General features: G+C 48.3%; 1 protein-coding gene across 6 annotated transcripts in view; it reads right to left on the reverse strand.

Moving 5' to 3' along the window:
• The window catches only part of Gas7 (growth arrest specific 7), a 231851-nt gene that overhangs the window by 40254 nt on the left and 164633 nt on the right, over positions 1–26964 (reverse strand). For 3 of the 6 annotated variants that reach the window (XM_041664089.1, XM_041664091.1, XM_041664092.1), the window contains exons 3-4: positions 17295–17375; positions 5152–5237 (exon numbers count right to left, since the gene is read on the reverse strand). In XM_041664089.1, the coding sequence (XP_041520023.1) occupies positions 5152–5237; positions 17295–17375 (167 nt within the window). The remainder of the gene's footprint in view (positions 1–5151; positions 5238–17294; positions 17376–26964) is intronic. The other 3 variants (XM_041664094.1, XM_041664095.1, XM_041664093.1) reach the window with 1 other exon arrangement.

The following is a 26964-nucleotide window of genomic DNA, read 5'->3' on the forward strand; positions in this document are numbered from 1 at the left end:
TAGTGGTTCTCAAACTGTGGGTCGCGACCGTCAGAGAACACATCTTTCCAATGGTCTTAAGAACTGAGGCACCACTCAGTAGCCAAGTTACAGTTAGGAAGTAGCAACAGAAAGAAACTTATGGTTGGGGTTTCCTAAGACCACAGGAAACGTGCATTTTTTGATGGTGGTGACCCATAGGTTGAGAACCATTTTGATTTAGAGCAATCAGTCAGGAATTTTGCTTTAAGAAAAAGGTGGGGTGTTGAGGCAGGATGAGACCTTTCATAAACCGACACTGGCCTAATGCCAGTGACATGGTAGGTCCGTGGGACTTTGTTATGGAAGGCCCTCAACTTTCATAAATTTACAGATCCCTACAGTACATACTTTCATATTCTGCCCTTTGCCTATGATTCCAAAGAGTCATCCTTTCCACATGATGGTATCCTGACTGGCCCCGAGCAACTCTGTTGTCACCAAGAACACACACTACTTGCTAAGCCATAAGTGATGTCATGAGGGGCCAACAGCCCCTCTCCCAAGTATCTTTTACCATCCCCTCCCCAAGGATCTCCTGGATCCTGTGCCTCTGGCAGGGATTTCCTATAGGAAAACCCTCTTCATTCCCAGCATTGTTGGCATAAACCTGGGCTCCTTGGGACAGGCCATGCAGACCCCTCCAGTCCCATCCTCTGCCCTCCTATGCCCACCAACTTAAAAAGTCATGCCATGACCCATACTTGGCCTCTATGGGCTCTTTGAAAGCTTCACCCTCCTTCCTGCCTCTAGACATCTACACGTTGTCCCCCTCTGTCTGGAACATTCCCTATCCCCATCTTTTTGTCAAGCAACCCTTTTTGCTGCCTTCCCCTCTTAAGTCTGGCATCTTTTCTTAAGAAGCCTGTTACTGCTGCATTCAGCATCCCTAGCTTGGCTTCTCAGTGTGCACACTTCCTCCTGCCCTCACTGCTGATGAGATTAAACAACTCTTGACCCATTGTCCTCCCACAGCTAGGGTGGAGCCTTGCTGGACCTCAGAGCCTAGCAAAGGCCTAAATGTGCAAGGGGGTATGCATGACTGAAGTAAAGGCCTCAGGAAGGGCTGCAGAGATGCCGAAACTCGGCGCTTTCTCCAATTAAACTGCCTTCTTCAACACATGCCCTGAGTCCTGAGTCCCTCATCTTTTTCTTTGTCTCTTCTGGGGTAGTCATGAAGTCAGAATAGTGGAAAGATGGATTACAAAAAGGCTCAGGTAAAAGTGTGCCAGAAAAGAACATACACGCTAGGTGAGGTTGGCAAGGTTATTAGCCTTTGCCCCTGGGCTCTCTCCCAAACAGGAAGGTGTTTATTCTATCCAGGACCCAAGAGGCAGCACCCTTGATGACTGCAGTACTGAAGCTGTCCACTGGGCGGCACCAGACCACAACCACCTGTGCCCATCCACCCAGGTCTCGCAAGACTGGGCAGAACCCTCAGGAGCTCTTGGGCACCCTGCCATGGGTACCATTTATGACATAGAATGGTAGGGACATCAGATGCTCCTGCCCCTCCCTGCTACCATTCTTTCCCATTCACCTGCTTAAAGAGAGAGAAGCCAGCAGGTACTTTGCAAATCACAGGCTTGGTCACTGTGACCCCAAATCATGCCTCTCAAATTGTCAAGTAGCTCTTCATTCAATCATTTTCAATTATTGTCCACATGCATGCACATTCCAGAGACTGAACCCTGGGCCTTGGAGACAGTAGAGAAGACTCTACCACTGACCCATGCCCCCAGCACTCGGTTATTATCAAGAGCAATTGAGAGTTGTGATTGACAGCCTGGGATGGAGAGTAAACCCCCTGAGTATTGAAGAATGCTGTGTACGCTTAAACATCTGCTGGGCCCTGCTGTCTTTAAGGGAGATGCTCTCAACCTATTGATAGTTAGCCTTTAGAGCTCTTTGGATAATTAGCTTCAGAGGTTCACACACGGATTAAACAGTAGCAGCTACCCTATCCAAATGCTGTCTTTTCATAGCTGGAAAGAATCCTAGAGGATCTACTGTACAGTTCTGGGATGCAGGAAGTAGATGCAGATTTATCCTTTCTATGTATACTACATTGTTTATTTTTGTTTCTTTGATGAGGCTTTAACTTTTTATTATCCAAAAAGAATATTCTGCTAACCTGCCTATGTAGAATAGTCACTGTGTACCAGACCTAGGCCTTGGAGCTGGCCTTCCCTGGGAACCCAGCACCACACATCCTCAGCAACTCTGTGTGTGTGTGTGTTCATGCACACACACACACACACACACACACACACACACACACACACACACGTGAGCATACATGGATAAGGCAGAGGCCAATCCCAATCATTCTAGACTTTGTTTTCTGAGACAGGGCCTGTCATCACCCTAGAGTTCACCAACTACACTAGGCAGGCTGGCCGGTGAACCCCATCAATCCTCCCATCTCTGCTTCCTCGGATTACAAGATCCCCACCATGGCCTGTCTTTTCTCTGTGTTCTGGGGACTGGACTCAGGTCTTCAGGCTGCATAAGAAGCTCTTCACCGTCTGAGCTCTCTCTCCCACAGCCAAATTTTATTCTCTTAACCAAAAGAGTGTTTCTGCCTTTTATAGAGGTGAAATGTGTTGATCTTAGGAAACTTGAAGAAAGGAGAAACAAAATAAAAATTACTCGTGTCCTCTGGTCAAGCTTTTGCAACCTCAATGCTACTCATATATTCAAGCTAGTAACGCCTTACTGAAGATGACGCCTTGCTGAGGAGGCTGCCCTGTCCACTGTACAGTGAGTGACATCCCTTGCATCTACTCATTGAATTCATTGACTCTGCAGTGGTAACGATCAAAATCAGAGATGTCACCAAATGTCCCCAATGGAGAAACTTGGACTGAGATGTAGTTAGGCCATCATGGACTCTCTGGTCTTCCTTCCTCTCAGAAGCTCAGTTTCCTTCTTCTAAATAGAGTTGTATCCCCTTATGCACACACATGTATACACACGCACACACACATTTGCACACACACGTCCACACGCACACAATGCATGCACACATTTGCGCACATACGTATACATTTACACATATGCCCACATACATGTGCACACACATTTGCATACATGCACACGCACATATGTGCACACACATGCATACATGAGTACAGGTTCTCCTGGAGGCGAGAAGAGGGTGCCATCCCTTGGAGCTAGACTCTAGTAACTCCAGCTGCTAGAGTTACAGACTGTGGAGAGCTGCCTGTCATGGGTGCTTGGACTTGAACCCAGGCCCTCAGGAAGAACAGTACACTTGGTCACCAGGCCATCTCTCCAGTCCCTTCCACTTGATTCAAGTTGGAAGCCTTTCTCAGTCATTACATTTTCTTCAGGGGGATGCTCTTTATTGACTGTGTAATGTCACTGATGGGCTAATGTCCAGCACTGGAGGCCATTCTACCTGTCCCCTACCATTGGACAGTTAGATTGGGTCCAGTGTTCCAGGGGTATAAATAATACTTGTATGAATGGCCTTCCATAGAAATCAGAATACATATAAATCTCTGAGTACATTCCAAGAACAGATACAGGAGGAGAAATTCCTCTGTCCAAGGCCTACAGCACACTGTTAAATCAGCTTCCAGATCCTAAGCTGCCCCAGAAGCAAGCATGTACTAAATGGTTGAGTTTCCCAGTACGGGGAGTCACATCTCCTTGGGGAAGGAAGAATGGGGAGCTGTTTCCAGTTTCCTTCCTGATGGTGCTGGGGGAGCAACATGGTTTAATCATGGTTAGCTGCAGCAGGGCAGGCTCATGTCTTCAGAAATACTCTCAAGTCAGATGACAAGTCATCTTCCCTTCCAACACACTCATTGGCTCATGAAGAGCGTGGCTCAACAGGACGCACACGTCAGGGTTGATTCATGACAAGTGAAGTGAGCAGGGATTTGATGATATCAGGCTCAGCCCTGTGCACTGTTAACTAAACCTCAATCCCCACTAGCCAGACATGGTCTCCAGTAGCAGCACCTCTACTGGCGTCTTGGAATGCACACCCTGCTCACCTCAGATCGTACACAAGAGTCAAGAGACTTGAAAGGCCTGCCTAAGACTGGGCCTTGAGTTCTCTACCACAGTTTACTGATCCAGGGCTCAGTCAATGTTCGGCTCCGAGAGGACAGCTTACTAAAGTTCCAAACGCAACACCCTTGGCTGCACTGAAGTTGGCGGTCACAGCTTAGCTGAGGGCACTCACAGAGTTCAGGGTCTTTCCCTCAGTGACCACACGGAGGCCACAGCCTACACAGCTACTTTTCTCAGCAGGATTACTACTGTGGCCATCAGCCATCAATACCATCACCCCTAAGGGCTGCCGCACTGATTCCCGAGAAAGTATGGCAGGGATTGGAAGTTTCCTTAGGAATCTCTTAATTTGTAAGGAGACTACCTCCACCCCCACCTCCACCCCCCCACGCCCCTGCTTAGATGCAGCTTCCTGCAAATAAGGAAATCATAGGATATTCTATTGGGTCCACTATGACCCTCCACTCAATCTCATGAGCTTGCTCCCCTGTGGTCCCAGGCTCATAGGAGTACTAATGATTCCCATCTCATGATGTCACACGTGCCGGTTCTGATGGAGACAGCAGTTTGGGAATCTTAAAACATATTTCAGCTGGGTATGGTGTGCATGCCTGCAGTGCCAGCACTTGGGAGCTGCAGGCAGGAGGATCAAAAGCTAGAGCTACATAAGACCCTGACTCAAAAGTAAAAGCACACATTATTCTTTGCCTCCTACAGCTATGCTTACGCCATGTTGCAAATGATGGTCGCATTTTTCTGTAGACAGCAGAGGACTACAAGGACAATGGCCCGGCTGGCTCACACTGCTAACTTGACAGGAAATCTGGACTCATTGAATTTGTGGGTAGCAGAGTGGATCTCCCTGATTTGACAATTATAATCCATTAGCTCCTCTTCCAAATCTCCCTCAATTTCTAGAAAACCAATGAACTGCAATTCTGCAACCCATCCTTCATCCAAAACTGTTAGGGCAACCCTGGGCTACTTTCCACTGACAGCAGAAGAGGGCTACAGTCCCTGACTCCCAACTACATCCTTCCTGAGCTAGACACTCAGCTGCCCCTACCTCCCTTGGCAGCACCTTACCTGGGAATCACCGGTGGATTTTCGGAGACTCATGTGGGCAGTCTCTGGAGGGTGCGCCGGGGTCCCTGATGCGTGGTATCCATTCACTGTGGGGACAGAGACACAGCTCAGATGCTGCGGGGGCCACAGACAGGCACCCTGGACTTCCGGCCACAGCAGCCCTCGCTCTCCCACCTCCTCCCAGGGTTGTGGAGTTCTCATGTGTCAGGGCCCATCTATTGGAATCTGATCTGCAGCTAAGGGCTAAAAAAGAGTGGAATCCTGGCAGCCAGTGTCCTGAACTCTCAGGGGACGGACTTTCTTCTAAGGAGCCCAATCAGTAGAAGCCAAGGTCATCAGAGCCCAGCTGCCACCACAGGTGCTGATGAGGGGGCCTGTCTCTTCCTCCTGAATCAGGTGGCTCCCCCACCAGAGCCCTATGAGTTCTCTTCCTTCTCTTTCTTCCTGGGGGACTTTTCTACCCTCAGTCTCTGAATGCTGTCACGTACGTATGGATGAATATTCTTTATCAAAAATGCTAATTCAGAGTTTGGACCTTCCAGGACTTGGAAATGTTACACTAGGTGTGTAGCAACCATCCAAAGAACCAAACTCTGAAAGGCCCTCAGCTTGACTGGATTTAGAGTTACAGGGACGCACAGCTTTGACCATCACTGGAGGCTGCTTCTGGGGAGGTTTAACTGAAGAAAATGAAGTCTAAGTGTGCTTAGATTGACTAAAAGTCAGGCCAGGGGTCCTGAAAAGTCTGGGGAGCAGACTGGCTTTCTACCCCCAACTCCCCCTCTCTCTCCAGATGTAATGTGACCGGCTGCAGCATACTCCCTCGCCATGCCTTCCCAGTTATGAGGGACTGCATCCTGCCAAATAATGAAACAAAATAAACCCTTCCTTTCTCATTTGTATGTGTGTGTATGTGTGCACACACTCAAGTATGCACTCTCGGTGCGGGCTGTGTGTGTGTGTACGTGTGTGTTTTGTTGTGTTTCCCAGGTCAACCTCTGATGTTGCTTTTCAGGATCCTTGTTATTTAGGGACAGGGTCTCTCATCAGGACCAGGGGCTCATCAGTTGGGTTAGACTGATGACCATCAAGCTCTGGAGATCTGTTTGCCTCTGCCTCCCCAGTGATGGGGTTACAGACACACATGGCCTTATTGGCTTTTTTAAATGTGGATTCTGGGGCTGAAACTCAGTTCCTCACGCTGGTACAGCAAACACGTTCCCCAGTAAGCTGTCTCCCAGCCCCTTAGGTTGCTTTGCCACGTGGTTTTGTCACAGCCATGAGAAAATTACTAATACATGCTCTCACATCCAAAGCTCGAAAGTATATTAATGTTCAAAAAATTTAGATTTGGGATTTGGGGGATAGGATGTTCAACCTGGGTAATGGAAAGAGGATGGGATGGACTAGTTGTCGTGAAATTTGGCTCTTCTAATTAATAAATGACAATCAACAACATGAATTATTGAGCCTCAATTTTCCTAAAACAAAAGCAACAGGGCCTGATGGCTCACACCTGCCATTCCAGAGTGCAGGAGTTCAAGGTGGGAGTGAGTTCTGGACCAACCCGAGCAACTTAATGAGATGATGTCTCAAAATAAAAAAAAAAAAGGCCAGGCATGATAGCATACACCTTTAACCCCAGAGCCTGGGAAGCAGAGGTAGGGGGATCTCTGTGAGTTCAAGGTTAGCCTATTCTACATAGTGAATTCTAGACCAGCCAGGGCTATATAGAAAGTTTCAGAGTTTTAAGATGACATCATGAGCGGAAAATTTTATGCCATGAAACAAGGTTTAAAATATTGTGTAAAATTATCTATGAGTTTTCTATTTATACTTGGATCCCATCCCCCAGGTGGATCATAATGTATATGTGGATATTCCCAACTAGGAAGCATGTCTGATCTGAAAGCATTTTAGCTAAGGGACACCAAGTCTGGAATGGAGGGTGGCCAGGGTTGAACCAAACCATGGCAGTGAGTTGGCAAAGACAGTTCTAGGTAGAAACATTTTGCGCTGGGGATGCAGCCCATCTTCTATTGCTGGTAGCAAACAATCCAGAGTCATTTGCAAGCAGGGCAATGCTCAATAGCCCCTGTGTAGCTTTGCCTCTCCCCAACTTGTAAGGTCAGTTCTAGACTCCTGAAGAAGTCTGGGCAGGCATGTTCACACACACACACACACACACACACACACACACACACACACGAGAAACTGATACATATCAGGGTTCCATCCAGCACTTGGAGAAGAAAGTACAATAATTCTGCTTGGCCAGCTCCATAGCCATGGTCCTCACTCAGCTCTCAGATGTTTGGCCAGATGTTCATCATATTAACTCAGTAAAAAAAGCAGCCAGAGAGGAGAGTCTGGGACTCTACAAGCATCAAAGACCGAGGGAACCAGCTCAGATGGGCAAGAGGCTCTGTCAGGAAATCAGCCATAGTAGGGCACCATGTTGCCAAAGTGGGACACCCGGAAAACGTTTGCTTATCAAATAGGACAGTGTCGAAATGGAGAGAATGCAGATGCTAGAACAGGGCATGGTGAGCCACACCTGCAATCCCGGCACACACATACGAGTGTGTATACACGTGCTTGTGTGTGTATGTGTGCACATGTGTGCGTGTGTGTGCTGGGAGGGTTGAAGCAGGTGAACAACCTGCATAGGGAACACCATGCCTCAAAAAGAAAGGCCTGGAAGTGTAAGATGGAGGTGGAAGCCTTGGCACACGCTTGGGCTCTGAGACTGATTAATAGGCAGGCATAAAGACAAATGAGATCTGAGCAATTTAATTTAAAGGACTGAGTGAGGGACATGTATAAAACATCCTACCCTATAAACAAAGAGGACAGCATTTGCCAAGAAAGCCGTGGGACCTTTGAAAAGTTAACCACGCTTAAGCCACAAATAAACTGCCAGTGCACGGCAGAGGGCATGAATAATTCAGGCCACATTCTTTGACCAGGACACAATAAATGTAGATATTAATAATGAAAAATAAACACACAGGGCTTCCAACCACTGAACTTCCAAATAGTTGGAAACTTAAGAAAATGTCCTCTTAAGGACTGTCAGCCTAAAAGAGAACTTAAGAACATAATTACACATTGTTTAGAAAAGAGTGAGGAAGAATGGGTTTAAATGAATGGATAAAGCCTGCATTATAGTTTTAGGAGAATTCATAGCCTTAATTATTCTATTACTGAGCCCAAAGCAACAAAATTAAGTGGAATCAAAAAAAAAAATTAAATGACCTCCAAAACAAAGCAAGGAAAACAGGAGGCAGGCCCAGCGAGGGAAGTTAATGCTAATAGGGAAGAATGACACTGGCAACCTAGAGCTGGTGCTCTCTCTCCTTCTCCCCTCCTTCCATGTGTGTGTCATTGCATGTATAGACATGAGCGTGTGTGCGTTTAGGGTCTGGTAGGAATCATAACAATAAGAAAAGGAGATGAAGTAGCTTAATTTGAGGGTAACCACAAATGCTTAAAATTAGGAATTCAAATACTTAAGCACAACAAATACAGGCAAGAGTTTTTCTTTTTCTTTTTTCTCTTTCTTTCTTTCTTTTTTTAAACTATTTTTTTAAATGTAAAAGCACATGATTTAGGCCGGGTGGTGGTGACAGAGGCAGGCGGATCTCTGTGAGTTCGAAGCCAGCCTGGTCTACAAGAGCTAGTTCCAGGACAGGCTTCAAAACTACAGAGAAACCCTGTCAAAACAAAAACAAAAACAAAAAACACACAAAAAAAAATGATTTCTAATCGTAGATGAATCAAATCCAACCCTTCCATAAGATTCAAATTATCAAAATTACTTCAAGAACACTTGCAATGGGAGGGGAAGGAGTAGAAGGGGAAGGGGAAGGAGGAAGGAGAGAGGAAAATCGGAAGATACTGGGGAAGAAGAGGAGGGGCAGGGATAGGGGAGGGGAGAGGAGAAGACATTTGAAAAGTGCATGTCTACTAGAAGGCACCAGGCCTAGATGGTTTTAAGAGCTAAACGTGCTGAAGCTCTAAGGAAATGGCCAGCCATAAGCTATTATCCCAGACCAAGAAACATACGGCAGGTCTCTCAGCCTGCACACACACTTTATAGCACGGAGACATACCATAGCTCAGTCTGGGGATAAACCAAACATTTTCTCTGAGTAGGTAGCGACGCCACTATCTTTGACATCAGCGGGTTCCTATAAGCCCAGGTTGTTCCCTAGCTTTTTGAGGGCAGAGGCTGCCCTTCCGATCCCCACTCACTCCCTTCCCAGCAACCACCAGGCACGTTCTATAAGCTGCATCCTGTCACCTAGCCCTGGATCCCCGGGCTCATCTGGCTCCCTTGGCTCCCTGCCCTGCCAGGAGCCAGCGGATGCCCAGGCACTCTGCCTTTAATCCGGCCCCTTGTTCTTCCTTCAGTTCTAGCCTGTCAGCTGCTGGCTAATTACTGCTCATGTCAAAACAATTACTGGGAAGAAAAACTAATTTTCCATTCAACCGTTTCTCCCCACACAGCAGTTTTCTCCTGACCCCATCGTGTTACGTGTCCCTCTACTCCAGGCAGGACTGTTCAGAAAGCCTACCAGTGAAAACGAGAACGGTTCAAACCCATGAGATCCAGGACTCTTTTCCACGAGCATCCCCACCCTCTGGGCTCCTAATTCACCAGCCACTGGCCACAGGATAAATGAAGCCCAAGTGGAAGACTTCCAAGGCGTCCTCCAGCCTCTGAGAGGGAAGTAAAACTGATCAAGGACTACACAACCATAAAGAGCATAGAACAGGCTGGGGATATAAGAAAAAAGCATAAAATGCCAAACTCAGGGATTTCTATGACTTAAAAAAGGGAATGAAAATCTCCAACTGGCTGGTAACTACAGTAACTTCAAAAATAAACGCAAACGCAGGCACCCACACATTGACTTCTGCTTCACGGCCCATCAGACAGAGGGCTTGAGGGATGAACAGTGAGAAGGGGCAAAAGACACTTGGAGAGAAAGGAGAAGGAGGTTGGTGAGGGGATAGCGGTGGCACAGGGAGAGAGGGCACAGAGAGACTGAGGAACAAAGCCAGCAGCCTCTGCTTCTTGGAACGCCCCCTCCCAGAAGCTCTGCCTTCTCTTTTCAGCCCCAATTCCTGTTCTAAAAAGTTTCTTCCCAAGCCCTAGCACCCAGGGTTCTGTTGCCTAAGGAGACAAAGGGGCAAAGGAATAGCCCAGGACACCATCATGCTACTCCTTAGGCTCTCGCCTGACTTTCCATCTCTATGGCAAGAGTGCAATCATTTATCCTCCTGGTTAAGAAACCCGGGAGCTCCAGGGCTTGTTGTTCTAGAAATCCATCTACTTGCTCTTATTACTGCCTTCCAACCCCTCACATCTGTCCGTCTGTCCATTTGTCCATGCGTACAGATGTACATATATATATACACACACACATTCACTTATCTACCTAACCATCTATTCATCTATCTATCCATTCATCTATCCATTCATCCATTTAGCCATCCCTCCCTCCATCCATCCATCCACCCAACCATCCATCCATGCATGCATGCATGCATCCACCCATCCCTCCACCCCATACATTAATCATGTTGAGGCATGTGGTGTTTCCCTGGCAGTAACACAACACCACTTTTTTTTAAAAAAGATTTATTTTTTTTTATTATGTATACAACATTCCTTCTGTGTATGCTTGCATGCCAGAAGAGGGCACCAGATCTCATTATAGATGGCTGTGAGCCACCATGTGGTTACTGGGAATTGAACTCAGGACCTCTGGAAGAACAGTCAGTGCTCTTAACCTCTGAGCCATCTCTCCAGCCCCACAACACCACTTTTAAGAGAGTTCTTTACATGTACTTATGTGTGTTAAGTATATCATGGGCAGAAGTGTCCAACACACACACACACACACACACACACACACACACACAGATTCATCTAGGGCAATGACACAGGCTCCCATGGAATTCACTCTTGAGAACCACAGTTGCAGCTGCAGAAGCATACTAGAGCGGGTTCTGCGGTCTGCACCTGGTTGTAAGCAGTCATAGTGCTGCACCTTCTACCCTCAGCATGCCCCAGCATGCCTTGCAGGAGCCTCTTCAACTCAACTTCTTCAGAGAATTCAGTCTTCCTTGGACCATTCGGAAGGATAGTTTTACAAGAATAACCTTTCACTCCAGAAACTTCTGTCTGGCATGTTGGTCCTTACTACCTGTCTTGGCTGTCTAGGAGGTAGACTGTGCTCCCAAAGATAAAGTTCCCAGTGTATTTTCTTCCCTCGGCTGTGATTGGGTAAAAAAGGCTGTGGGATCAACCTCTTCAAACTCCCTGGAGGCTTATCCAACCAGGATCACAGGTCCTAAAGGAGTGCAGCCCCTTTCCAATAGGAAGCACCAGGGCCTCCTCGCCCGATGGCAACACGGAGGTGTGACTGAGATGGTGGAGCAGGCTTTCAGCTTGACCACGTGCTAATCTGCAATGCTGGAGAGTCCTGCTCCTGCATGCGAAAGCAGCATCCAGAGCTTCCAGGCTCAGGGCTGAGTACGAGGCCGTGGCTTGTAGCCACTGCACATTTCTTGCTCAGAAAGACAGAGCTGTCTGCTGTATATTCTCCAGGCTCACTTCTCAGGCTCCTGCCAAATCTTGGACCTTTCTCCTGTACCCAGTTCCCCTTGGGCTTCTGGAGACCTAAAAATGACCCCCTAAATTCGCCCAATGCCTAAGTCTGGCAAAGTCTGACCCTAAACCTTGTTTTCCCAAACACCCTCCCCTACACCCTTATCAGAGTAGCCTTGGTAAATAATAGGTGTTTCCATCTTTAAAACAAAACAAAACAAAACAAGCAAGCAAGCTAACAAACAAACAAACAAAACCAAAACAGCAGTTCAATGCACACCCCAGGCCCAGAGGCTCAGGTAGGAGCTCCCGCGGTCAAATGCACTGTTAAATGCACCATCCACTGTTTGCAGGTGACTTTTTAGCAAACCTAATTTAAATAAAATCGTAATGCAGCAGAGCTCCAGGGCAGCACCCTAGACCAGAAAAAGCACATCCATGGAAAACTTATCAAGTCCAGATAAAGTCTAGCATTCAGTTAAGAGTAACAGGTGAGACTCACTTCCTGTTCGGACAATGGACTCTGGATACAGTGGACATGCTTAGGGAGAGTGATTGGACCATCTGCAGGGCAGCCTTCAACTGCAGCTAAGGGCAGAGTGCTCACTTAGCCTACAGAGGCCCTGAGTCCCATCCCCATTGCTATCATCCTCTTCCCCAAAATTTAATTAGAAAAGAAAGGCTGTACGGGGACTTTCTGTGCTATTTTTTCTACTTGCTTATAAGCATAAACCTGTCCCCAAATATTTTTAGAGTTATTAAATTGAAGCAAGTTAAAAATTCCAGTTTCTTGGGCATACAAGACATAGGAAGAGCGCAAATGGCCCGTGGTCTCAGTATTGAGGACAAGCTACAGATTGTGTTCATGGCCCCCTAAGCCCTACAGGGAGGGACAGTGCTGCTCTCTGTGGTCCCTTATTCTTCAAGAGACTCAGGAACAGCACTCAAAGAACGCCACTCCTTACTCCAGTTCCCTGCCCTGTACCTGGTATGATCTCTCTCTCTCCACAAACCAACCCTTCAACAATCCACGCTAAACAAGCCCAGAGAGGGGCTTTGATGTTTCCAGCCGTTACTGAAATGCTCTCAGGAGTTCTGTTGTGGTCTGAATGGCTTTTCATTTAGAAAGCCTGGCAGCGGGAGGCCCTAGTAAAGCCGCTGAAACGACAGGATTTCTCAGCTCTGGTGTTGTTAAAAGAGGCAATGTAGGCCACGTCCCCGGCCCAGTAGTCACCATAAATATCACCCAACATTTCAAAAGAAGAATGTGTTCTGAGGGCTCAGGTATATATCTAGATCTCTCCTCCCCAGCCGGAACCCTGGCTGACTTGGTTAATTGTGAGAGGAATGAACCATCCCTACCCTGAGCCTGAAGACCTGTGGAAGACAGGAGGGCCCCTGGAATTAAAGCTGAGCTTCCCAACCTCACCCACCCCTGTACAGCTTAGTGGGGTTTAATCTGTAGTTTGCACTCATTGTTTAGAGTCTCATGTTTTCCTTCAGGAGGGGCCGGGGGATGTCTGTGGTCTGTGCTCAGGAAAGTTGACTTGGTTTTCTTCACTGCCCTGCACACACACACACACACACACACACACACACACACACACACGCACATGCGCACACACAGTGTAAAACCTCACCACTACTAACATAAACACAGAGCTAGCACAGCCTGGCAGCTGCTCACGAAGTCAGTACTGCTCACCCATGTGCTTTTCCCTCCTTTCCACCTCCACGTGCAACATGAAAATTAGTGCATTCCTCTTTCGGTTCACTTTGCTTGGCAGACCCGGTCCCCACCTCCCTCCTGCCCAGCCCCCTCCCCCAGCTTCTGTTTTAAAGCCCACTGATATGACTGGAGCTGTTCCTGCCTTAGGGACCTCTGACCTGATTGTTCCTGGTCAAGCTCACTGCCTCTGCCACTCCTCTCCAACCCTACCTTATCCTAAATCCTGTCCCTAAATCTTGTCCTAAATGTCACTTCTTCACTGAGGTCTCAGTCACTGTCACCTTGCCCCACTTCCACTCCGTGTTAGAGCGTGCAGGGATCGCCTGGCCTACTTCCTCTGTCCTTGCTTGTTTGAGCCCCCAAGGATGTCTGTCTACTCCCTGGGAATGGGAAACAGTGGCAGATTTAGTGATGAAGGTGGCTGACAGGGTCCACAAGATGTGGATAAACAAGATGTGGGTAAACACACTTGTTTACCAAGCCTGGCAATCTAATTATGATCTCTGGGTGCCACAGTGGAAGGAGAGAATCAATCCCCCAAAGCTGTCCTCTGACCTCTGACATGGCACACACACTGGCATTCATACTTTATAGACACACACAATAAATAAAATAATAAAAAATTAAAGAAGTTGATACCCTACCACTGTGACTTTCACAGAAACAAACAAAACAGAAAGCACTGAGATCCAGGTCCTGTAGAGTCTCCATGACAAGAGACTACAACTTCAGGAGCCTAAGGATTCGGTCCAGCTCTAAAGCAACCTCAGGTTCCTTCCTGTGCTTGTTTCTCTTCCCATAATAAAGTCTAATCTCTGTTAAACTAAAATGAGAAAAAGAGCTAGAAAAACAGCAACAAACCAACCAACCAACCAACCAACCAACCAACCAACCAACCAACCAACCAAAAACCTTGTGCCTGTGATCCCCTAGAGAGAAATAGAGTGGCCACTACTTCACTCCTCACTTAGGAGACTTGGATTCAAATATAAGGAAAGAAAACAACAGCATAACCAGACCCTGCTATCGCTGGAATGGTGCATGAGGATGGAGGGTTAATGCAGAGAAGACGGAGGACACAAGGAGGATGGAGAACGGATGGGGGAGGATGGAAGAAGGATAGAGCATAGATGAAGGAAGGGAGGAGAGTAGATGGAGCAGGAAGATGGAGAGTGGAGGAAGGATTGAGGGTAGAGAGTGGGGGTTAGGAAGAGGATTGAGGGTTAGGAGGAGGATAGAGAATGGATGGAAGTGGGTGAAGGGACGGTGGTTGGATGATGGAGGGCAGAGGATGGAAGAGGGTGAAAAAGGGGGAGGATACCGAGAAAGAGCAAAGAGAAGATGATGGTATAAAGGGTGAGAGATGGAGAGAAGGAGGGTGATGGCTGGGAGATAGAGGATTGCTCTGGTCAGCTCGAAATGTTACCTTGACACAGCCTAGTGTCATCTGAGAGGAAAAACTCAATCTGAGAGGAACTGCCCTGGTCAGATTGGCATGTAGGCATGGCTTGTGGGGACTTGTCTTGGTTATTGATCAGATTGGCATGTAGGCATGGCTTGTGGGGGCTTGTCTTGGTTATTGATCAGATTGGCATGTAGGCATGGCTTGTGGGGGCTTGTCTTGGTTATTGATCAGATTGGCATGCAGGCATGGCTTCTGGGGGCTTATCTTGGTTATTAATTGGTGCAGAAGAGCCCAGCCCACTGTGGGAGGCACCATCCCTAGGCAGGTGGTTCAGGGCTGTATAAGAAAGCTAGCTAATCATAAGCCAGGGAGCAAGTCAGCCAACAGAGTTCTTCCAAGGTTTCTATTTCAACTTCTTGTTTGAGCTCCCACCCTGACTTCCCTCAGGAATGGACTATGACCTAAAGCTGAAATAAACCACGCCCTCCCTTAAATCATTTTTGATAAGTGTTTACCACAGCAGCAGAATGAGATCAGAGCAAGGGTGGAGAGTCGGGTGGGAGGTGGACAGGGGATGTAAGGGAAGGGTAGGAGGGAGGTAGACAGTAGATGGACGGCTGACGTATCTTTGTGCTCCATAGTGACATTATCAGAGTCATGAAGCTAGGTCAGGCCCTCTGCCATGGTCACCTTCTGGGCTCCCAATATATGAATGGTGAAAAAGAGGCCCGGTGGGGGAAGCAGCATGGCTGAGACCACAGGGAACAAGTTATAATCTCACAAAGTAAAGCTGACACTGACAGTAGGCACACTTAGATTTTAAATCCCACTAAGGGAGGGGGAAAGCCTTACTTTCCCCCCCCCAACTGGAATATACTCTTCGGTATATGATACACTGGTAAGCTCCCACACTACAATGGGTATGAAACCAAAGAGTGGGCCTTAGAAGCCAAAACAGAGTCTCCCTGCCTGATATTCCTCCCTGTTATTACAGGACATGGCCCAGAGACTCCAGTAAGACCGAAACTGGTTTCTTAATTCCCGCTGTGCTGCTGTAAGCTCAGGAGTCTTTGCTGTGGCCCTCTTCTGTGCCCTGTGGGACATTCAGTGAGACCTCTGGACTTTTCCTAGAAGATGCCTGTGGGACCTTCCCCCAGTGGTAGTCCCACCTCGACAGCAAAGTCTTTCAGAGTTGAGATCAGACAGGCTGGCAAGAACAGGGTGTGCTGTGACTGAACACAGTGTGAGTCCCTATAAAGTGTGCTGCTGCATCCGGTCCCTTTCAGAACAGGCTGTGTCCACCAAACCTCCAAAGAGAGCCTGACCGCTGAGCCTCTTTGCCAGGGTGCTGGTTATGCAGTACTCTATGGCCTTACACTCGGGAAATGCCGTGATACGTCCCCGAGGTGTAAGCAGGTCCCTTCTGACCCTCTTAACTATGGCTCCAACATTCTTAATCTTTTACAGGCCTAGCACACTTGATGCTGGGCTGAGGCGTGCTCTTGACATTTTTCTAGGTGGAGGTTCAAGCCAGCTTCATTCACCAAGTGCTCCATCCTGGAGGAGAGACCCAATGGGTGACAGCACAGGGCACTGATCAGCCTGTGTGTGTAGTCTCTGTTTAGGCAACCGATGGCTTGTGAATGGATGCAGCAACAAAGCCAGGCTCTGTGTGGAGACTTAGAGGCGCCATCCCTCCCCTCAGTACGCCATGGGAGGACAACCTCCACTGGAGAGGAACTTTGAATGCAGTAAGGCCACACACTGGGATGCAGACTGAGAAGCGGAGGGTTCCAAACAGAGCAATCAGGGGAGGCTGCCTGAAGGAGGGAAACCCGGAAGAATCAAAAGCTGCTCTCCCTGCTGGCAAGCCCTGTCGCTTTTCTCGCATCTAAAAATCAGAGGTCACCTAAGATGTTTCTAGACAATTCTTATACCTAGTATAGGAATGTATACCTCAAACCACCACTCAGCTACCCAGCTACCTCTGCAGACAACTCACATCCTCACAATCCCATTTTCTTTCCAGAACATGGCATCCAGGAATTCCCCTGCAAATTTCCACCTTCTTTTAGCTTCCACTCCTCAGTGCTGATGAGAGCTATGTGGTGCTGTTCTGTTCTGTTCTGGACCTGGAAAGATCTCTGACCTCTCCCGGCCAATCCTCCTAAGTACTGCAGTCATAATGAGCCCAGAGCTGCAGGTAGTCCTGCCTGGACGTTAGCACCATGTTTGGAAGCAGGCTTCGGGGATCTGGTCTGGACAATTTCCAGGTCCAGTCCACAAGGTTCCACATCAGGTTTCAGGACCCAGGACCCACAGTCTCAGCACCCCCACGAAAGTGGGTATGTAACCCTCCCACACCCAAAATGCTGAGCGGGCCTTACCTGCTGTAGGCAGAGAGCTCCTGTGATGGCCAGGGCTGGCTGAAATCCCAGGAGAACTGCTGGGCCGTTCCCAGGTGGTCTCTAGACAAAGGAAACAATGAGATCACTTTGAGAATCCCATGGTGGTACCCAAGTGACACAGAGCAGAGAGTGCCAGAGGCAGCAGGTCACCTTCCTTTCTTACCTTAGCCCCATGGGAGCCTGTTTCCTGCCGATGACCCCTACTCTCCACCCCACCTCTCTTGGCAGAGCATCTTAGCCAAGGCCTTCTCTACCTGGTGGACCTTCTCTACCTGAGAAGGTGGCTTCCAGCTAGAATCTTCTACCCTACCCCCTGAGGTAGTTTGAAATTAACATGGTTTCATAGGCTCATAGGGGCTGACACTATTGGGAGGTGTGGCCTTGTAGGAGTGGGTGTGGCTTTGCTGGAGGAAGTACCTTACTAAGAGATGGGCTTTGAGGTCTCAAATGCTCCAGCCAGGTCTAGTGTGACATTCACTTCCTGCTGCCTGTCAATCAAAATGCAGAACTCTCAGCTCCTTCACTAGCACCCTGTTTGCCAGCACTTGACAATAACGGACTAAACCTCAGAAACTATGAGCCAGCCCCAGTTAAATGCTTTCCTTTATAAGAGTCGCTGTGCTCACGGTGTCTCTTCACAGCAGTAAAAACCCTAACAGGACAGTGCTCCACTCCCCAAGTCATTCCTCTCTGCTTCTGTCCCAGAATCCCCAGCTGCAAACAGGGCGTTTCTTCTCAAAGCCCATGGTGACCTCTAACCCCAAAGCACAGAGCAAAGAGCCTTGGTCTGCAGAAGGATGGTCTTTGGCCAACGGATGAGCCCCAGGTACCTTCAGACTCAACTGTTCTGTCCTGCTAGGTGGTTTTGTTTTGTTTTTAGTTCCATGGTGACATCATGTAGGCAGGGTGACTTGTGATCCTTCTACCTTGGTCTCCCAAGTGTAGAGACAGTCACGTGCTCCCAAGCCCAGCCCCGTTCTACGTCTTGGTTGAAGCACAGTTTTGGGTGGTCTTCCTGGCCACCTGTCCTGAGACTCAGCTATACCAGTTGATCAGAAATTAACCAAGTCTGTAGCTCTATCACTGTCCCCCAGAACTTAGGGCTGTGAACAGACTTCCTATGATACTACCTGGTGCAAACTGACTTCCTTTAGCCAGGTCTGGTGGCTCACAGTCTGCAATCCCAGCACTGGGGAAGCTGAGGCAAGAGAATCAAAAGTTTAAAGCAAGAGCTTGGCAAGATGGTTTAGCAGGTAAGACGCTTGCTGCCAAGCCTGGTGACCTGAATTTGATCCCTGGAACCTGAGCAATAGATGGAAACAACACACACACACACACACACACACACACACACACACACACACTAAATAATTGTAATAAATGTGTAATAAAGTGTATTTTAAAACTTGGGCCATAGAGTGAACTCAAGGCAATCCCAAACAATTTATTGAGGCTCTATCTGGACACAAACAAATAAAAGCCTTTCTCACTTACATATTTTGAGAATGCAGGAGAATGTTTGGAAGAAACAAGCATTATCCATAATCCCACTGCCAGAGGATGGCATTCCCTACAGTTTGGTACCCATGTGTCCACTTGTTTACTGTGCATAGGGTTTTTTTTTTTGTCATTTGGGGGATCTTTTGGTAGTTTTTTGAGGGCCTTGTCTAGTCTAGCCTCAGACTTGCAGTGATCCTCCTGTCTCAGTCTTCAGAGTGACAGATTATAGATGTGTGCCACCAGCAGCAGCTGCCGACTGCATGTCCCTCTTTGAAAGAGAACATAAGCTCCCTGCGCTCTCTTCGTGAGATTCCCTTTTCAGATCACTCTAGGGGCTGGGCATCCCTGGGGTCACGACAGTAGCAAGTGACGGGGTCTGCACTCCTGCTCTGCCACTGGTGATCAGTACAATCTGAGCGGGTTCCGGGGCACTCAGGGCTTCGGTTTCCCATTCTGTATCCTTGTGCAAAGTGAATTTCACAACAGCATCAGCACTCAAGGGAGGCACTGTTACACTGCCACGCTTCGGTCACAAGTTCATTGCTAAAATTAAACCAAATACGGACGGATATAACATAATCCAATAATAACTTCTATCGCTGAAAAGTTCACTGTTTCAGACGATGAAAACAAAAGCAACTCCCCTTTTCTGGCTACCCCGGACTGCGGATCCAACTTGGGTTCTCCCTCGGTTTCCACCTCAGCTTCTGTGGAACCCCAGGTTAGCCACACCAGCCACAAGTACTCTTGCCTCCAGTCTTGATGGGCAGTCTTAAAACTGTGTCTGTGTTTTAGGGAGCATGAATTAAGGGCTTTGGAGAGTTGATTTAGCATGGTTACGTGGTCCTTCCTTCTTCAACAGAGAGAAGCACACCAGTGGAGAAGACCAGCTAAAGAGGGAGGAGGGGCGTCCTTGAACAAGGAGAGGCGAGGTAGTGGTAGGACTCAGGCTTAGCCTATGAGGTTCTGGGTTCCACAAAAAAAGGTGCTGCAGCAGCTTCCTTAGGAAGAAGACATGCCTCTAACCTAGCTCCTCTGAAAGGAGGGCTCTCTTTCCATCTGCCTGTGGTCAGCCTGCTTGGAAGCAAACTGCTACCGGAGTCTTCAGCAACAGCTGGGGTCAGCCCTGCAGTCCTGGCCTCCTGGCTTCCCCAACCCAAGATCCACAAGCAGAAACCACCTGCTCCACCAGCCCCACCCTACTCTGCTTCCCCTCACCTGCTGCTCTGGGCCTGAAACTTTCCTCCCATCAGTGGGTCACTGTGTCCTTGCCTCTTCCTACTTCTTGGCTCTCCCATCTCTGTCCCAGCCCCAGGGCTAGCAGACTGCTGGCCCAAGAACCTGGCCCTTGCCTTGAGTTACTCACTTGTGAAAATCCCTTCCCACCCAGGTACAAAGGTGACAGAGGACAATCCAATTCTCCCAGCAAGCTGCACCAGCATTCCATCCTTGTCTGTCTGTCCAGACCGTCTTCTTAGCAGGCCCTGTTAGCCCACCCTGCTGGTTCCTGAACATGCCTCTGCTATTCTCTGCCCTGTCCCTGTGCCTCGAAATCACCACCTTGCTTATATAGGAAGTCTCAAGTGCCTCCTCTGCCATGCAGACTTCCAAGATTGCTTCCATTCTCTAGGCCAGATTTAAAACAAACACCACCAGAGTGGGTATGGCAACTTGGCTCCCCATCTCTGCAGCTGCTCACCAGTGAATTCCTCTCGGGATGCTGGCTCACCCAAGGTGATGCTGGGGTGAGCAGGAGACAGAGGTGCACATGTAGACATGAGTCAGTGTGGGGGAGTCAAAGGTCCAGCAAACATTCCGGGGTGCCTCCTCCCCCAGGACTGCAGAAGGCTTTCAGCATCACAGTACTGATTGTCTGCTGCCTGCCCCAGGGCGCCTGCCTCCCCAGCACCCTCCCTGCTGTCCCTTCTGCACAAACATCTGCCTCAGATTTGTCCAGGAACTTAAGCCAGGGCAGAATACAGTACACAAATCCAGCCCTTGGTTGGTCACTCCTCACACATGGTCCCTCGTCAGTCAGCAGGCCTGAACACAGTGACAGTATACTAGCAGCCCCCACCTGGTGTGCTCCTCAGCTGTCTAGGGATAAACCCATTCCACCAAAACCCAGCGAAAGTCCCTGGAGAACTGTGTCCCATTTGTTTGTGCTACTGACTCAGTTCCTTTGGTGGCTGAGGCCACTGACCTTATTTTAGAAGGAAGAACACCTTACCCGCTCCCTATCTTCAGCTGATGTACAAATTCCGTTATTTCATCTTCTGCCTACCACAGGGTCCTAGCTCTGGCCCTCATCTAACGGTCCTTCTGGTACCTGCTAACACAAGCCACGAACAAGCAGGGGAGACAAAAGCAGAGCCTAAGTAACTGTGGTCACTGCTGGCTCCCTCCAAGGAAGGCTGTGGGGAAAGGCTAGAGGGGAGGTTGCAACCTCTTTGGGGGCCTCATATCAGATAGCCTGCCTATTAGATATTATATTATAATTCATAACAGTAGCAAAATTATAGTTATTAAGTAGCAACAAAATAATTTTATGGTTGGGGGCCCCACAACGTGAGGAACTATATTAAAGTATTGTAGCATTAGGAAGGTTGAGAGCCACTGGGCTAGGGTATCCAGTAGCTCAGGAGGCTGTTGGAAGTGTCTTGAAAGTCACAGAGAGAAGCTGGCAGGCAGATAGAAATTTGCTCTCCTAGAGGCTCCTGGTCAAGGTTTCTGTCTCTGCACTCTCTCCCAGTCCCCTGAAAGTGCTGTATCCTTCCATTCTAGTCTTCAGCTGGACTTCGGCAAGAGCAGGGCCTCTGTCTGAAGCTACAATCCAGTCTGTCTCCTGGGCTTAGCCAGATCTGACCTATGCAAAACCTGACGACAATTGCAAGCCCGGAGCAGTAATGGAATGGAGCCAGATCATCTGGAGAGGCCGGGGCATCTGGGCAGCACACCAAGGCTCTGGCAGCATGATCACACCAACAGCAGGCCCAGTCCTACAGGTGACACCATCCAGAGGGAGTAAGCCATTTCTAGGTAATCTGCAATGAAGACACTATTCTACTTGTAGTGACTAGTTTCTCTGGCCTACTCCAAGCAATACAGAAGAGGTGATTGAGAGCCAAAGGAGCCCAGATCAAGGCTTTCCTGCATTCTCCCGGCTTTCATTGCTAGGACCCCCCAGGTCCTGATCTGAGCTGCTGTTACAAGGGCCCTGGACACCCTGTGTAAGTTGCAGTGAGGTCAGAAAGGAAGGAGTGAACCATTCCCCATGGACCCTTTTCCCACCCAACCCAATTCCCACAGAACAAACTCTGCTAATGACAACCACCCCTTCGGACCTCAACCATTGAACCGGGGGCAGCCATACACAAACAACTGGCCATGGGCGAAGCCGGCTCGGGGCGCTTGTTGTTTTCTGGTCATGCCAAGAGCCATGAATTGATTTCTCAGTAGCCTACAGGGTCTGGCCTTAGGAGAAAACTTAGAAGAGAGCACAGTAGAAAAGTTGAAATCAACGTGAATCCAGCTCTCCAAGCACAGGTGTACCTCTCTTTAATAATGATGATTGAAAGGGTAAGACAGAGAATGAGGCAGGAGCTACTACTTTGAAATTGTCACTTCTAGGCTTTCGCTCCCCTTGCTAAGACAAAGACTGTCTGCATTGGGGCACACACCTCCACCGGGAAACAACAGGTACCCCTGGACCTCACAACTGGTCCTGAGTGTTCGCCATGGGTCCTTCTACAAGCCCTTGCATCAAGTGGTTCTCATCGCACTCCCCCTCCCTGCCCAGTGGTTTAGCTCATTTTCAGGTCCCTGTGGTGGCTTTCTTATGCCCTCAGAGACCTTAGGTGAAATAACAGATGCCAGCCAGCAGGAGCAAGCTCTGAAGCTCTGACATCCTCCCCTTGTCTGCCTCTTTATTCCTTTCTCTTTCTTTAGGATTTTTCCGCCTTGAAACAAGATCCCACGTAGCCCAGGTTGACCTCATACTCACTATGTAGCCACAAATGACCTTGAATTTCTGATTGTTCTGCCTCTTCCTCCTGAATACTGGGATAATTTGCACATGCCACCATGATCAATCTATGTAGTGCTGGGAACCCGTCCCAGGACTGGGTGCGTGCTGGGCAAGCACTCTACCAACTGAGCCACATCCCCAGCCCCTGCTTAGCCTAGCATACTCTTTGCCCTTGTTCAGTGGTGGTCCCAACAGTGGCTTTTCCCTTCAAGGAGGGTCTGCCTGGTATGTGACCAGGCTTAGGCAGATCTTGGGAGCACCAAGATCTCCCTTTCTTGCCCTGGTCCCTCCTTAGGCAGAAGCAGCATTCCCTCAAGTTGTCAAGCTCCTTGGTTGTCCCCGGCACCAACCAGGAATGTAGGAGCCCCAGGAGTTGCAAGAGCCCTGATGCCCTGCCCCAGGACATCTTCTGTCCACTGAGTGTCAGATATTGGGTCTGCAACCACCACTTCCCCCAGGATGTGGGTTTGCAGCCCTGGGATGCAGAAACCAGCAGCCATTCTGGGGTGGGGAGACCTACAACCCTGACCATTCACAATCTTCTCGTTAGGAGTCTCTGGTTTCCTAACACCTAATGGCCTCTCAAATGAAGTGAGCCTTAAGTGCCAATCCCAGCCTCTGAACAAGACAGACCTCTCTGAATAGCTATCTGTACCTGGTGACATCTGGGGTCTCCCCCAATGGTCGGTCATACAACACCTGGGACAAATGCTCTAATTTCATTTGGAATGAAGGAGACCGAGGCCGCCGTAAGACAAGGCCTCTCTGAGACTAGTGTCAAAGGCCATCATCTCCCAGCTGTGCTTGTCAAGTCTGAGCTCTGTGCTTGGGCCCCCAAGCTGCAGCAAAGTGACGCTATTTAACTGCTTAACCACTCCGGTGGAGAACCATCCCCCAAATCAATATAATTAATTGGTGTCACTCACAAAACATAGAGGTGAGGGCTCATTGTGTCTGAGATTGCTGTCACTGCAGAGAAAACAACAGATTAAACTCCCTCCCCCCACCTTTGGCCTAAATTCTACTGATCATGATGTCCCTTTCTACTTTTAGGATCGTTAAAAATCTTCTATCATGCCAGGTATGGTGATGCAGGCCTTTAATCCCAGCACTTGGGAGACAGAGGCAGACAGGTGGATCTCTAGGAATTCAAGGCCAGCCTGGACTACATAGCAAGTTCTGGGCTAGCTAAGGCTACATAATGAAATCCTGCCTCAAAAGAAACCAAAAATAACTAAATACTCTATTTTCCAATTTTAAGTAAGTATGTCTATATGTACCTCAACTTATGATGGGGTTATGTCCTACTAAATGCACTTCATCACCAATGGATTTAGTACCCTCATAAACCTGCTGTGAAGTTGGAAAATCTTTCTCTCTTCTCTACATCTCTCACAGTGTGTGTGTGTGTGTGTGTGTGTGTGTGTGTGTGTGTGTGTGTATTGTGTGTGGAAATTCGCACTAATGAAAACTCTTTTTTTGTAGGGTTGGGGGAGGAAGTTGTGCCAGGAGACACATTGTATTAGGCTTCGGTTGGTCCATCATAAAGACAGTAAAACAAGGGGATTAGGGAAATGGCCCAGTGGTTAAGCACTTGCCTGCAAGCATGAGAATGGAGTTCAGAACTAGGAGGGACATGCTATCCTGTCTGTCTGTTCAGCCTCAGCAGGTGGAGACAGGATCCACACTGCAAGCTGGCTGGCTAAACTAGTCACATCAGACAGCTCCGGGTTTGATTGAAGGACCCAGTCTCAGTGAATAAGGTAGAAGAAAAATGATTCCCAACTTCAACCTTGGCCTCTGCAGGCATGCATATATGTGTACATGTACCCTTCCACACGCATGTGCCCATATGTATGCAAATACCCATATGCATGCCACACCCTCCCTGTCTTTCCTTTCTCTGCTTCCTGTTGGCCATGCTATAGGCTGCCCTGCCATGAGGGACGATGGATACCTCTGACACCAAGAACTAAACCAGGCTTTCCCTCCCTTTATGCTAATAGAGTGATCAAGGAAAGCCTTGTGAGAAAGGGATGTTTAAGGAAATACATGAAAGAGATGTATTAGGGGGCTTACAGATCATTCCTGAACCATCTAATGGCAACGCAATAAAGAGATCTCTACTTGGGAAGCTTCACTCCGGTTGTTCACGTGCCAGCTCACAGTAATCCTGTCCTGTTCCCATGCAGGTGTCGGGTCCTGCTTGCAGGAACAGACCCTTAGCAAATAGAAAAACACAAACAGTTCTCTCTAGTATCATCCCACTGGCCTATGCACAGCAAGAACGGCAGGGCCAGTTCTTCCAGATCCAGAGCTTTGTCCCAGGCAGATGTTGAGAGAAGCAAGTGTGCTTCCATCTGGCAGGGTCCTAGCATCTCCAAATGGATCCAGGAGAGTACCCAGAGTTCTGCTGCTCCTGACCAACTGTGAGCTTCAGGGGACAAGAACCATGTCTAGAACTGTGGTCCCTCCTCTGCCCCCCATCCCTCCCAGATGCCGAGCCTCTACCTCACTGCCCCCATCTTTGTTTTCATCTCGTCATGGAAAGCATCTCCCAGAGAATGAGGTAAGGAAGGGTCCCTCTTACCACACCAAGAATGAAGATGAGTTAGGACACTTCCTTTAATATGGCTGAGCTGTTGAGGTATCTCTTAGTGAGCTAGAAATGTCTTTAGTGTCTTTTCCACAACCCTTCAGCTCACAAGATCTTTGAAACAACTCTGGGATTCACAGGGATGGAGATTTGTGTTCATTTTACTGAAGACACAGGTTAAGGACAACAGCTGAGCAACTCAGCGGCTCCTCTATCACTTTGACACATCCAGCTTTGAACTGCCACAGGCAGCATGGCGGTCTGAAGATGTGCAGGATATGCAGACCTACATAAACCCTGAGGGATCCCCAGAGCATTTAACAGGGGCTTTCCTACCCTTCTTTAAGGAAGGGTCGTGAGGGCTAAGTGCAGTGTGGGAAAAGCATGCCTTGCCACTGAGCCAACAGGTGCATTCAGCCAACTGGCAGCTCACGGCTATTAGGCCCCAGGCTACGGTTGAGAAAATTGGAGGCAGATGCCAAGAAGGAAACCTTATCTAATCCCAAGCCTGATTATCCCAATTCAGACCCTAAGTGTGGTACCCAGAGCTCCACATTTCCTGGAGCCAGTTCTACATTAGAAATCACTACTGGTGTGAAGTGTTGACTTCTAGGCTCCAAGCCTGGATATTGGGTTTAGTCAGTGGAACTGGACCCCAGGCAATCTCAGTGATGAGTCAACCGTGGGGAAAACCCAGGGAGGACATAGTAAACATCATGGAATCCCATCACTGGCAGAACCAGACAAGCCCCACGGGGTGGGTCAGACAGAATCAGGTGAGATACATGGTAGAAGTATAGGGAAATTTAGGGAACCCCCAAATACTCACTGTATGTCAAATGAATACATGAATGAAAGAGCAAAAGACATATATGGGTAGTTACAGAAAAGTACAACAAGGTATAAAGACCAATAAATAAAAAAACTTATTAATCTCCCTCAGAATTGGAGAGACATAAACTAGATTAACAAACATCACAGTTCCATTCACGGGATAAGTGAGATCCTTCTAGAGTGACCACTCTTAATGCAGATCTGGAGAAGAGGTGCTGGGGAGAAGGCTAACTCTCCTGGAAAGATGGTTTGGAGGTGCCCGTCAGAATTCCTTTTCACCAAACAGCAGTTCTAGGTTCTAGATGTTCTTCCCCTAGAGCAGAACAGCTCTGCAATGCACCCCCAGTGTCCACCGACAAGGAATAATTAGGTACTGATAGAATGGCATTCCATGTTGTGAGTGAGGTCAGTCCGCTGCACTGATATGGAAAGTACATGGCTGTGAATACAAAAGGCGCCACCATCACGAGAAGGCACGAGCAAAGGTGTGTGCTTCTTTCTGTACAGGAATTGTTGACAGAACACCCCAAGAACTCATCCTGAAACTGGAATCCAGATAAAAAGATTATTTTCTCAGCACACCCCTCCTCCTTTTGTGTATGGTTTTACTCACGGTGACTTCATATACCTCAGGCCAACCATGCCTAAAAATGCTAAATAGAAAACTCCAGAAATTAACAAACCATAGGTTT

This window comes from Microtus oregoni, unplaced genomic scaffold (assembly GCF_018167655.1).
Source record: "Microtus oregoni isolate MIOR12 unplaced genomic scaffold, Mior012 000015F_ref0000493, whole genome shotgun sequence".
Classification (NCBI taxonomy): Eukaryota; Metazoa; Chordata; class Mammalia; order Rodentia; family Cricetidae; genus Microtus; species Microtus oregoni.